This window comes from Protopterus annectens, chromosome 4.part0, assembly GCF_019279795.1.
Source record: "Protopterus annectens isolate FY-2018-M chromosome 4.part0, PAN1.0, whole genome shotgun sequence".
Classification (NCBI taxonomy): Eukaryota; Metazoa; Chordata; order Ceratodontiformes; family Protopteridae; genus Protopterus; species Protopterus annectens.
In genome coordinates this window covers 611263711-611277850 of record NC_056733.1, presented here as the reverse complement: position 1 = coordinate 611277850, position 14140 = coordinate 611263711, and the positions used below count along the sequence as shown (strand labels likewise).

The 14140-nt window shown below is 37.4% G+C and overlaps 1 protein-coding gene across 2 annotated transcripts in view; it reads left to right on the top strand.

Annotated features, from left to right (window-relative positions):
• Positions 1 to 14140, top strand: part of TCTN2 (tectonic family member 2) — a 1339098-nt gene that overhangs the window by 1209359 nt on the left and 115599 nt on the right. For both annotated transcript variants that reach the window (XM_044068545.1, XM_044068546.1), the window contains one exon: positions 1732 to 1875. In XM_044068545.1, coding sequence (XP_043924480.1) covers positions 1732 to 1875 — 144 coding nt within the window. The remainder of the gene's footprint in view (positions 1 to 1731; positions 1876 to 14140) is intronic.

The following is a 14140-nucleotide window of genomic DNA, read 5'->3' as shown; positions in this document are numbered from 1 at the left end:
CTGTAGATTGGTTATATGTCACAATTTTTATCTCATCTCCTCCTATCCTAACTGTAACCTTGGCATATTTAATTCTTCCATAAACATTTCCATTGGTACTTTTTCTTGATTTCCACATTTCTCTGCTTTATATGGATTTTCATAAAATTTACAAAATATTTCTAATACCTCTACAGGATCTCTGGTTATTTTCCTTGTTATAGTCTCTCTAAGCTTGTCAACAACCCTATCTACTTTCTCTTGCCTGAGCCGCTGTGCTAAAAATGTTTGTGCTCTGGAGTTATTGTCAAAAACAGTTGCTTAACAGCAGTCTTTCTAAACTCATGCATATTCTCAAGGTAGTCCCTTATTTTCTCTTCAGCACTCTGCAGTTGTGCCTCTTCTTCTGTGAGATTTCTGCTATTCTGCAGTACTATCACCTTTCTCAGTCCCTCTGCAAAATTCTTGTTGTTACTTATCCATATCTATTTCTTTTATTTCCATCCTATTTTTAAACTCCACTTTAATTTTTTCCTACTCTCTAGCCATATTTTCAGAACAAATTTCTATCTTCCCTAATAACTCTTGAATAGTTTCCACTAACCATTCTTTAAATTCCTCCCTGTTTAACAGATATGTGGGAAAGCACCAATGTCTCATTTTTATTTCATTACCCTGCACTTTAAGTTATTATCATAGGTTCATAGGTTGGTACTAGGCTATTGGCCCTAGGGCCTGTAAAAGCCGAGCCATAACAATTCCCTGGCTATTTCTTCCCATACTATTTACTTCCCTGGACCCCTGTCTAGCAGGGCAGGTGACGTGATTCCTGGGGTGAATTTCCTTTCTCCCATCCAATCGTCAAGGTTCCTTTTGAAGAGGGCCAAAGAGGCACCCTGCTTGACATGTATGGGCAGTCTGTTCCAGAGTCTGGGGAGTCTCTGGGTCAGGAACCTATCCCTCCAGCATGCTTTGTTTATTGTGATGACAACGTTTAGATGATGTATAATGTATGTAACCGGGAACAAGTTAATATGTATTTTTTATTTTATATAAATGTATATGTTTGCCAATGTCTCAAGTGATAATTTACTAAAGCTGTTTAAAATGTTATTGTATTATATTAGTCAGTGAATTAGTTATGTTGATCATGGAATTAGACCATAATGAGACCAGACATCACTTTTTCAGTAACAATGGGAAATTAAATGACAAGAGTCTTGTTGTCCTACTTTCAAGAGTGTGACATTTCAGAACCAGCCCACCATTTTATCAGATCTCTGTAGCATCTTACCAACTTCTAATATCAGACCTAATTTCCTCCCACATCATATTGAAGATTCTGTAACTTTTCTATTATGTATTACATATGGTAGGGGTGTGTGTGTGTGTGTGTGTGTGTGTGTGTGTGTGTGTGTGTGTGTGTGTGTGTGTGTGTGTATGTGTATGTGCGTGTGTCTTTTCTGATGAACCAGCACTCATTGCTTGTTAGAGTAGACTCCATTTTTATTGAATTATTGGATGAGAGTGCTGTACTTTAATATTTAATTTCAAAGCATTGTACACTTTTGAAACTGGCTAGGTTAATATTCAGTTTTTAAGTATCTGTAACATTTCATTTTTTAATGTTGTTTATTACTGACAACTTACAGTTTCTAAGTTGCCTAAGAGAGTAAATAAACAGAAAGCAGCACATTTAACATATTAGCCACAATTCAGCTGAACATTAACTGTCTCACTTTGCATACTTAGCTTCTCCACAGTCACTTGGCAGCTCCAGTGTGGGGGTGCAGCTGTAGCAGAATGTCAAAATGCAAGTTCTGTTCAATTGTTCCCAGTGAGCACATCTGTACAGTTTACACGGATTCCAGCACAAAGTCCCCCTCCCATCACCAGGTATGTGTCAACATTGCTTTTGGGTATTTATGCTGTTTTATGTATAGCAAGCAGTTAAGTGAATGAATAATGAGTTGAGTTTACAAGTACAGGGATAACCCAATTTTTTATAGTGTTACAACTGATGTAGAACTGTTTTGTTGATATCGAGACAACTGTATTTAGTTTTCAGAACTGCTCGATGATTACATGAGGTATGGTATGCTATGGGAAGCATATCTGAAAGCAAATTCTGATGCACTGTTTGCCAATCTTACTCTAATTTTGGATTGCACCTAAATCAAATAGGAATAATTATTGTCCCTGAAAGACTGTAATCTGCAAATATCTGAAAAGAGCTTTTGGAAAGCTGCAGTTTACAGACTGAGCTGTAATGAAAACTGTGATTTACAAGTTCACCAAATTCAGTGGATAGTTTATTATCTTGAGATTTGTCTGATATGTGAAATGCAGCTTGTCAAGCTCCATTCCTTTGAGACCTGTTATGCAAAACTAGGACTTCAGAACTTCTGAGAAGGGAAATTTCTCAGAAATCTCATTTTGAGCTAGTAGCAGTAAATCATGCTGTCAGGTGGAACAGAGCTCGACCTGGCCCATATGTAACCCCCTCTAACTTAAATATAGCAATTTTCTAAAGCTGCAGTTACTTCTATGTTGTTAAAAATGTTGGAGTAGGAGCATAGACTTTAATGGGAAAATGGCTAGTTGAAATGTTAGTTCTTTCTTTGTTTTATTATTCAGTAATAATGATTTTGAGTAATCCTGGATCTTAACTTGTAGGCTCTGCATAGTGGTAACAACTGGGTTCTCATTCCTGAGAGTCCTGCCTTTGGCAAAATTGTTCAAAGGCTGCTTCCATTGGGTACCAACTGTGATGTCTTTACTGGCTGTGATTTCCTTGGCATTGTCTTTTTATATTCTAGCTTTCTGGTGAGCCTCTGCCTTCTGCAAGCATATTCCATGGTGTTGTATGTCAAATTTAGGCTGGCATGCTTGGAAACATGTTCCCTTTAGTCCAATAAGGGATTTTTCCTTTACCTGGGTCAGTATTCTGACACCAATACCAATTGAAAGAAACAAATTCACCAAAAAAATCAATTAAATATAGAAAAATATGCATCTATTTTTCCCCTTTAAAAGGGAGTATAAAATACTAGACAAAGAAACATAGATTCCATCTGACCCTCAGATGGAGACCACTGGACTTCCAAAACAGACCATTTTAGAAGGTTTTGAGAGGGTGTTTATAATTTCTTGTCAGTCCATTATCCAGTGATTGAAGATTAAAGTGTCAGTTATTAGAATCTTGCAGTAACACTTAAGTTGAAATAAATAATTCTGGAACCATTTTTGGTTTTGGTATAATCTAAGGACTGTTAGTTTCTTTCTACCAGAAAAGAAATTAAATAAACATGTAGGAAATGTTGAATTCTTAATGACCATTTTAATATGGATTATATTTTTTCCTAATGCCTACAGTACAGAATAACTATTATGACAGAATAAATCAGTTTGAATATATAGCCTAGCTTTGAATTATGTTTAAACAGTTTATACATTACATAGTTATGAGTCTAAGAGCAGATGCATTCTATTTTTTCAGACCTTTGGATACATGGCATAATCCTAGCAAGAAGGATGCTTTATGCTCACCAAATGATTTATAAAAATCAGTGCATACACCAAGATTATATATACATATGGTCTGAAGAAGCAGATTGAGTATCTGTGAAAGCGCTTACATTTTATTTTACATTTTCTGTTTTATTAAAGTTTATAGTTCACTGTGGTGGTGGTGCTGCGGTAGCATTGTTGCCTCACAGTAAGACATTGTCCTGTTCAATTCTCAGCTAGAGCGTCTTCTGTGTGGAGACATGCATGAATGATGGATGTACCTTTGTTGAAGGTTGTGCGTCAGGGCCGTCAACTCGGCATGTAAAAATCTACTGCCAATCATTAGCGAACCGGAGTTCCGCTGTGGCGACCCCTAACCAGGAAAAGCCGAAAGACACATTAAAGTGTATAGCTCATTTTCAGTCGTGTTGATAGGAGTTTTATTTATTTTCTTAGAAGATTATATATTCCCCATTCCGAAGGAGGGATGGGCCTCCTTGAAGTTGATTACATGTATAGATCTGTAATCGTGGGACTCCACACATATCTGCTGACCTCACAAGACCCAAATGTAGTGAAAGTTTTGAAGCATGAGGAGAATAAGTCTAAGATGACTTCCCTGCTTAGTTTAGCAGAAGCATATCAGTGTTAAGCAGGAATGGAAATCAAACCACAAGTAGATAAAAATGAGGCAGCAACTGAATGAGTCAAAAAACAAAATAAAGAATATAAGGTGAAGGACTAGATGAGAAGGCAAGAAATGTGGAAAATGCATAAATATAGTTACAAGTCTAGTAAACTTCTGGATGAACCTCATGTTGATCAGGAACAAACACAGGAATGGTTAAGCAGAGGCAAATTCAAACCAAAAGATGAAAGGTTAATATGGCGGCACAAGATAGTGGGCTACCTATATATTGATTTACAAAGTCCATTGAACATGTGGGAGAAACAGGCAAATGTAGGTTTTGTAAAACAGACTTGGAAGCAGATGCACACTTCATTGCTTGTTGTGACATAATAATGGCAGAAGGACTGCATACTGAAAGTCGTAATATGGTGGCAAGACTGTTGCACTAGGGATTGTGCAAACATTATGGTACTGAAGTGGCTGAAAAACACTGGAAACATGAGCCACAAAGCATCACAGAAAATGATGAAGTCTACATTACATGGGATCATCCATTACCAACAGTTCAAAAGACAGATGCTAGAAAACCGGATATAGTGGTCCATGAAAAGAAGGCAAAACGTAGCATTTATCAATGAAATTGCCACACCCAGTGACTACAGTGTCTTGCGTACAGAGAGACACAAAGTCATAAAATATCACAATTTGCAGGCAGAAATGAGAGCAATGTGAAAGAAAGATACCCAATACAGTTCCAATAGTCGTAGGAGCAACAAGTCTTATAAAAAGGAATTTACAGTCATGTTTAGATATGTTACCAGTACATGTAACTCTGTACAAATCGCAGAAGGAGTCATTAATGGGCATATTGCAAGTGCTGCAAAGAGCATTTATGGCTGACATCAAAGTTTGAAACAATAGTAATTTTAATCGTACTTTGACGTAGGAATGGGGTCCATTCCCATCATGGTATTATAAACCTAAAAGATTTGAAGAAATTAAAAAGGCAGAATATATAATACTTCAAGAGTAAAATGTTATATGCATGATGGCACGCTTATGATGAATTATCACTTCTAACAATTACAAAAGTAGAATGCACTTTTAAGCACTGAAGGATTGATCAAATAAAAATGTAGAGAGAATACAAGATGTATTTTAAAGTGAATGACATATATATGCATTCGTATATATATATATATATATATATATATATATATATATATATATATATATATATATATATATGGGGCAAATGTAGAAGGCCTCTGGATGACAGTTTGCTAATGACTGCAAGCTGGGGGCAGTCATTGAATTCATCCCACAATGGATATATCCTTCAGGAAGGTCTAGATTAGGCAAATGACTGGTGCCAGCTCCATGGCCTAAAACTAAATGCAAAAAATGCATTATCATACACCTTTGGAAGTAAATTACCCCTGCAAATTAGAACATCAATAGCACACCCCTTGGAATTTACTCAGAGGTGAGAGAGATGTAGGTACACAGATAGATAGCCTGAACCTTGACTGCCATGTGTCCACAGTGGTGAAGAAATCCTTTTATGTGGCACAGCTTATAAGTAAAGGTATGGCATCCAGATCCAATGAGATCATAGTCCCGCTGTTCTTAGTCCTCATTAAATCAATAATGGAGTACAGTGGTCCATTTGGCATGTACTTGACTAGGCACTTACAGCAGCTGAAGTGACCTTAGAGGTTCCTCACAAAGAGACTACAGGGTGTAAACAACATGAACCATATGGATAGACTAAAAGTCCTGTCCCTTTACTCTGTCTCCTACCGACTATTAAGGGGTGACCTATGCCTGACCTGCAAGGCACTCACAAATCGAGCCCTAATGGAGCTGCCACACATCTGAAAGTCAAACAGCACAGGATTCACCTGCTGCAGCAACTCAAACAAAATCTGCTGGAGAGACGGCTATGTGTCTCAAAGATTGCCCCTTTGTAACAGGCTTCCTGTTTACATTAAGCAGAACCCTTTGCTGGATCTCTTCAAAAGCAGTTTGGATCAATGGATGGGAATCGCAAAATCACAGCTGGGGTAAAGCCTATGTTCCTTATGAGCAGGGGCAGACTGTAAGATACTCAATGCACAGGCACAACTCCATGCCATCCTCTTGCCCCTAGGGGCCATATACTAGGTAAAATTAGGTTATATTGGCTAGGCCCTGAAGCCATTAGCCTAGTAATCTCCTATGAACCTATATATGAAAATATATTTTTCTCATTGCTTGCATTTCATTTAAGTATGGGGCATCAATTCCTTTTTATCAAAATACTGCTGTTTGACACAGTTCAAGCATGTACATTATTTGATTCAGACAGTAGTCCGCGTAGAGCTTAACCTTGGAAATGAAGAAAATAAACCATATCAGAGTACATTTCCAAGCTTTTTCTACTAAGTGTTTAAACATGCTTTCTTCTTATTTTTAGCAGGGTCATTAATATTGCTTATCAAAATAATGAATGTTCTGAACCAATTTGAAGGGAAAATAAGGTGTGTGTGTGTGTGTGTGTTGTGTGTATATATATATATATATATATATATATATATATATATATATATATATATATATATATATATATATATATATATATATATGTATATATATATATATATATATATATATATGTATATATATATATATATATATATATATATATACACACATACACAACTGAATTTACGTTTCTCCGAAAATCAACCTCATGACTCCCTTTTCACAAAAGTGCATTTCTCCGAAAAAAATGCACTTTCATAAAAAAACAGATCACTGAACAACCAGCGAGTTTGTTGTTGTAGGTCGTGGCACAGGGAGAATAAGGGAATATCAGCAGAGTCTGCTTTCACTATTCCTGTGTTGACTTAGTGCTTAGAATACTTTCTGCTACTTTACAAATATAATATTCTGTATCACTGTGTTAATTCTCCTTAAGGATCTGCATCCAAAAATCCCACTTTCTCTTTATTTCTTGATCCTTCCCCCTTCCTGATTCATCATTATCCCTTTCCATTTTGAACTGTTGCTTTGTGCTTGTGGTATGGATAAGAACCTTAACCGTGTAGTTCTAAAATATCCCTTCATATCGGGTAATACTAAACCACAATTTATGCTGCCAGACAATTGCCATTTTCCCCTTCAAAACAATATCCTTCAACTCTTTATCAGTTACTATCCACAACTTCTGTGGTTAATAAAAATATGCCTGACGTGTATAAAACTAACAGGACTAAAAACATTTTACTGCTTGTATCTTGCTAACCATGTCCATAGACAAGAGCTTCCAGTTTCTCAATGTTTTATTATCTTTTGTTTAGTCTATTCCCACATATCTTTACCTGTCATAACAGGATCCCTTTTAACCCATACTCCTAAATACTTCATTTTGTCATGTCCCCATAAATATGGGTACTGCTAAACTAATTCATGTGTGGTTACATCATTTACAGCTATACCCTTTGATTTATGTTTATTAATTTTGTATTCCCTAAAATACCTTGAAACTGTCTCAGAATATTGTTCAGCACTGAGGTGTCCTTTTCTGGTTTTATAAGGTACAAAATAATATCATCTGCAAATGAAGCCAACTTTTCTTGATTACCATACCATTTATATCTTTGAATTTCTGAGTCCCTTGTTTTCTTTGCCAGTGTTTCTAAATATAATGCAAATAAAGGGGAAAGAAGACTTCTTCTTTCTGGTTCTTCTCTTCAGACACAAATTATCAGAGAGGAACCCTCCCACTTTGAAATTTGCCTCTGATATGTCATATATCCTGCTAATTATCCTTATTATTGTATTAGTGAATACATGGCCCATTGCCCTACTCATAAGATCACAGCTTACTCTGTTGAATGCTTTCTCTGCATCAAGACCTACCAACAACAGTGGTGTTTTCTTACATTCTGCTTTCTTCTGGATCATCATGGTTTCATAGTTTAGTACTTGGCTAACTGCCTTTGTGGGCCATTTTAAGCTTAGCCAATTACCCCAAGTGAGAATCAAACCCTGCACCTTGTGTTTGTAAGGTTAACACCTTAACCATTATGCCAGTCTCCCACACACATTGTTCTGTTAATGTCATATGTTTGGTTCCCCTCCACAAAACCACATTGGTCCATATCTATCAATTTTGGCAATACCTTTTTCATTCTTTAAGCCGTTATAAACATAAATACTTAATAATCATGGTTTAAAATTGAAATGGGCTTGTGCGAAGCTGGATCAGATGTGTCTTTACAGTCTTGAGGTATTACAGCCACCATAGTTTATCTTCCAGGATGTTGGTGCTCCCCTTCCTTTTAAAATGCTGCTAAACAAAGCCTTCAAGATCTTTATCACTTTCATGCCTCCTAACTTCAAATCTTCCACTGGAATGCATCTGTTCCTGGAGACTTTCCTGCAGATTGGTTATACATCATCATTTTTATCTCATTCCTTCCCATCTTAACTGCTTATTGTTGAATCTCATATACCTCCAACCTTGGCATTTTTAAGTCTTCCACAGATCATTCATTTTATGTTTTTTTTTTGATATCCACAAAATTTCAGACATATGTCTAATACCTCTACAGGATTTCTGATTTTTTTTTTCTTGTTATAGGCTGCCTAAGTTTGACAACAACCCTGTCTACTTTCTGTTTCCTAAGTCTTTGTGCTAAAAGTTTTTGTGCTCTGGAGTTGTTATCAAAACTAGTTACTTAACAGTAATCTTTGTAAACTCATGCATACTATCCAGGTACTCCCTTATTGTAGAAGTAGATTCAGTCATGTAGGTTTTCTGTACAGGTCATTCTTAAGCTTCTCCTCTTTTCTGTCCTTATAGATGGTGATGTCCAGAAATTCCACCTTATCATAGTTTCATAGTATAGTACTAGGCTATCTGCTCTAGGGCATTTAAAAGCCTAACCATAGTGTATGTGGCTTTCGCCACCCCATGTAATGATACAAAAGTGTACAAATTAAATTTAGTTTACTGTGCCTCTGTCTAGTAATGACACAGAGATGACCCCCGGGGTAAATCTACGATCACCCATCCACTCGTCAAGATTTCTCTTGAAGAGAGTCAATGAGGGGCTCTGCCTAACATGGACTGGGATCCTGTTCCAGAGTGCCGGAAGCCTCTGGGTTATGAATCTGTCCCTCCAGCATGTCCTGTTCATATTTATGCTGAGGTTTAGATCCTTAGCTCTTGTGGCTCTGATGGATTTGGATTTTTTGAGGTGGAGCATGTCCATTAATTCCAGATTGGACATGGCCTTGTACGTCAGGCACAGATCACCTCTGAGCAGGCGGTATGCTACTGAATAGAGCTGGAGCTTCTTTAGTCTGGCAGCATATGACATATGTTGGAGACCCTTGATCCTCTTGGTGAGGTACTTTTGGGGTCTCTCCAGCTGCTCCAGGTGCCGGGTGAGGTACATACCAAATGGGGTATTGTACTCAATCATAGGCCTGATAAGGGAGGAATATAGGGGTACAATGACATCCTTTGATCTGGATGTGAATCCCTTCATGATAAGGTGGGCAAGGTAGAAGGCCTTTCTAACCACTTTGGTGACGTGGGTGTCAAATGAGAGGTCACTGTCAACTTGGGTCCCCAGGTCCCTGATTACTTTTTCCGTACTTAATGGATTACCACCTATGTGGTAATTTGTGGGTACTTTGTTTTTCCCAAAGGGGATGACTATACATTTTTTGCCATTTAGTTTAAGGCCATGACTCTGGCACCAGTCGTCTGTTTCTGTAAGGCCCTTCTGAAGGATGCATGTGTCAGCTGGTCTATCGACTATGGCGCCTAGTTTGCAGTCATCTGCGAACTTTGTCAGCCACAACCCCCCTATGTTTGCCTGCACGTCTGAGAAATAAATGCTGAACAAGAGGGGTCCCAAGACAGAGCCCTGTGGGACTCCACTTGTGACTGGCTTAGAATCTGACATACCTCCAGCTATTCTGACTTTGTGGGTTCTGTCCTTTAGCCAGTTTGCAACCCATCTTGTGACATACGGGTTTACATTTAAGCTGTTGAGCTTGTCTATGATGCCTGAGTGGGGTATTGTGTCAAGGCTTTGCCAGATCCAGGTAGGCTGTATGAACTGCTTTGCCTTCATCGATGGCTCTAGTGACTGTTTCAAAAAAGTCCACCAGGTTTAAAAGGCAGGATCTGCCTTTTACAAAGCCGAACTGGGTAGGGTCAATTGTCTGTAGGTCCCCGATGTCTTTGTTTATGAGTTCCATAATGATCCTTTCCATAGCTTTGCAGACCAGGCTGGTCAAGTTTATGGGGCGGTAGTTTCCAGGGTCTGTAGAGGTGCCTCCTTTGTGGAGTGGGACCACTGTTGCTGTACGCCAGTGTTCAGGAACCATATCCTGTAGTAAGGCTAAGATTAAACAGCATTCTTATGTGCGGGTTTAGCTCCTCTAGGAGTTCACGTAGCACGCAACCCGGGACACCGTCTGGTCCCATGGATACTGTATTTTTAGCTTTGCTGAGAGCAGCTCACACCTGAACATCTGAGATGTCAGGGAGGTTGCATTCAGCTGGGATAAATATTTCATCTTTTGGGGGAGTGGGAGGGGAGAAATTTGCACTGCACCTGTCTGCCAGTATGTTGGCAATATCTGTGGGTTCAGTGTATTTCTTGCCGTTATGAACTAACTCTGAGCATATCTGAGGGTTTCCGCCCAGGTTTCTAACATAACTGAAGAAGGCCTTGTGGTTATCTTTAGTGTCCTTAGCAATTTTTCTCTCAAAGTTGGCCTTTGATGATTTTATGAGCGAACGTAGTTTTTTGCTAGTGCTGATCAGAGATGCCTTCCCTTTATGGGATTTTTCTCTGTCTTGCAGTAGCTTCCTTCTCTTGTTATAAAGTAGTGTTTGGTGAAGTGTAAAAAGTCTTTGGTGTTTTCTGCATAGAAGAAAAAGTTATGCAGCTTGTCCTGGGAGCCTTTCCATGTGATAAAGATATCAATAAAATGATAGTAACAATCTATGTATTGAAAGAATTCTAAGGAAAAGATGGCAGTTTCTTCCCATCTTGCCAAGGCTATATTGCCTAAGCTAGGGGCCATAGCAGCTCCCATAGTTATCCCCCTTGTTTGTTTGTACCATTTCTGATTGAAGTGAACGTATTTCTTAGTGAGTATGATATCCAGTATAGAATTCCAGGACATCACCATCTATAAGGACAAGAAACTAAGAAAAATTTCATCAAGTCACAGGGAATGAGGAATGGCCTGAGTTTCTGGAGAGATGGACTGATTTCTCACCAATCTAGATCAACTGCAGCACGACTGGAAAGGATACAAAGAGAATTTGGTGGCTAACATATGGGGACCCATTAAACATCTCAGACAAAATAGTGATCCAGTGCTGGTGAACCCCCCCCCCCCCAAGAAGGAAACTGTTACAAACCACAAAACCAAATATCAGTGAAGGAAATGACAAATATAAAAGGAGTATGGTCCTAACTTATTCCAAATGTTCAAACATAATAAAAAGAAAAAATGGTTGAAAGCTGGAGGATCATTAAGGGAAACCAATCTATCAGTCACATTCTATTCTCACAAACATTCTTCTTTGAAAAGGAAGCAACATTACAAGTTGGGTAGAAAATGTTAAAGGAATTAGTGCACTCACAGGTTTACAGGTAGGAATGTTTCCCCTGCACCCCCCGCAGGCTGCAGATGCTATGCATTTGTCAGTCAAAAGAGCTATTTTATAGGTCCATACTCAAAAAAGAAATATGTCTGCAATGACAGATACAATTGCAATAGTAACTTTGTAGTACACTGGGGAACATGCACAAAATGCAAAGCATGTTACATTGGAAAACAACTAATCCTCTCAAGATAAGAGTGACAAACACCTTTCAGACATGAGGCTTAAGGACTGGACTTCAACAACCCATTGTCTGAACCTGCTGAGATCTACAGGAACTACGAGAAGTTTGTTTTTCATGTAATACAGAGAATAAATTCAGGCCCATTATAAGGCAGTCTGAATGCATTACTAGAGAAAAAAGAACTAGAATGGCAGATTCGACTTAAAGCATATTGGAAACCTGGACTTAAAGAATCTGGACCATAATAACTTTTTACTGATGGCAACACAAGGTTTTTTTTTCACTCTCTCTTTTTCATGGCTGTACATGTTGATTTTAATTTTCATTTTTATCTTTAGTACTGGATGTTTAATTTTTATATATATACATTTTTTATGCATATGTAGTTTGTTAGACTTTTGATGTCTATTTATTTATTTTTCTTTCCTTTGTAGCAATTTTAATTATCTGATGATTATTTTAATGATAACATGAAGTATTCATATTTTGGTATATATAATCAGTAATATGAACTACCACATTAGCACATGCAGGCATAATAAGATCTGAGGAAGCCCTTTACTTTATTAATAGAAATGGGTGAAAGCCCTTTTCAATAATACTTTTTTGGTAAGCACAAGGTGAGGCACACAATTTACACAACTTCCTTTTTGTATTACTTGGACAGTCACCTCTCTTTATGTGGTGCTTTTGTGTGAGCATATATTTATATATGTATCTATGTGCATTTGCTTATGTTTTTGTGTCTGTATTTGTGTATGTTTGTATCTGTATTTATATATACCTATATGTACATATAGTTCTCTGCATGTGTATGTATGCATGCATGTTTGTCTTTAGTATGTGTAATTTGGTTGTTGGTGTGTGTGTGTGTGTGTGTGTGTGTGTGTGTGTGTGTGTGTGTGTGTGTGTGTGTGTGTGTGTGTAAAATAACAAACAAAAGTAAAAATACTGCCACTAAAGGTAGGCACTGCAGCAAAAATAACAAATGCACTATAAAAAGTATTACTACCACCATGGCATAAAGCATAAAATGTAAATTTAATGAAGACAAAACTAAGTTAAAGCATATAAAAATCCAAAGATAAAAAGATAAGCGCTTTCAGGATCTAACAATACCTTTCATCAGACCTAATCCATTCATTCTCTATCACTACTTCAGATCATTAGAGAAAATGCTAGGGGGTGGTGATATAACTCTACAAAATGAGCTAGCAGAAATGCATTGGATAGGAAATCTACAAGCTGACACACTCCAGGACTTAATACATGCCTTCCATTGAAACCTGCCTTAAAAGGGCGTAGACTGAATTGATGAATGTGATTAGCCATGGGTTTCTTTAAAGTACTGATAGCGAATGAATGGATTAGATATGATGAAGCGTATCATTAGTACCTGAAAGCGCTTATCTTCTTATCCTTGGATTTGTATACTTCAACTTGGTTTTATCTTCATTCAGTTTATGTTTTTATGCTTTATTCTGTGGTGGTAGTGATACTTTTTATAGTGCATTTGTATATCTATATACAGTGCATATAAAAAGTGTACACACCCCTGTTAAAATGACAGGCTTTGTAATATAAAACGAGACCACAATAAATCATTTCAAAACTTTTCCCACCTTTAATGTGATCTATAACCTGTACAATTCAATTGAAAAACAAACACATCTATTAGGGGAAAAATATATCAAAAAAGAAAATGTACAATAAGCTGGTTGCATAAATGTGCACACCCTTAAACTAATACTTTGTTGAAGCACATATATATATATATATATATATATATATTGTGTGTGTGTGTCTATATATATACATATATATATATATATATGTGTGTGTGTGTATATGTGTGTGTGTGTGTGTGTGTGTGTGTGATCTAACTCTAAAGCTCAACACAGGCCGTGACATTAGTACGTCACTCTACAGGAAACCCACGTGGAAGAATTCCCTTTTAAGATTTGAGAGTATGCATCCCAGGCATACTTTCTCAGGCATTGTCACAAGTCAGCTGAATAGAATATCTAAGATCTGTACTAATGAAACTGACTGTTTGAGAGAAGTAGCCTTTTTAGAACAGCTTTTAAGGGATAGAGGTTACAAGAATAACTTGATAAGAGACTGTAAACAGAAGGTATTAGGTATATCG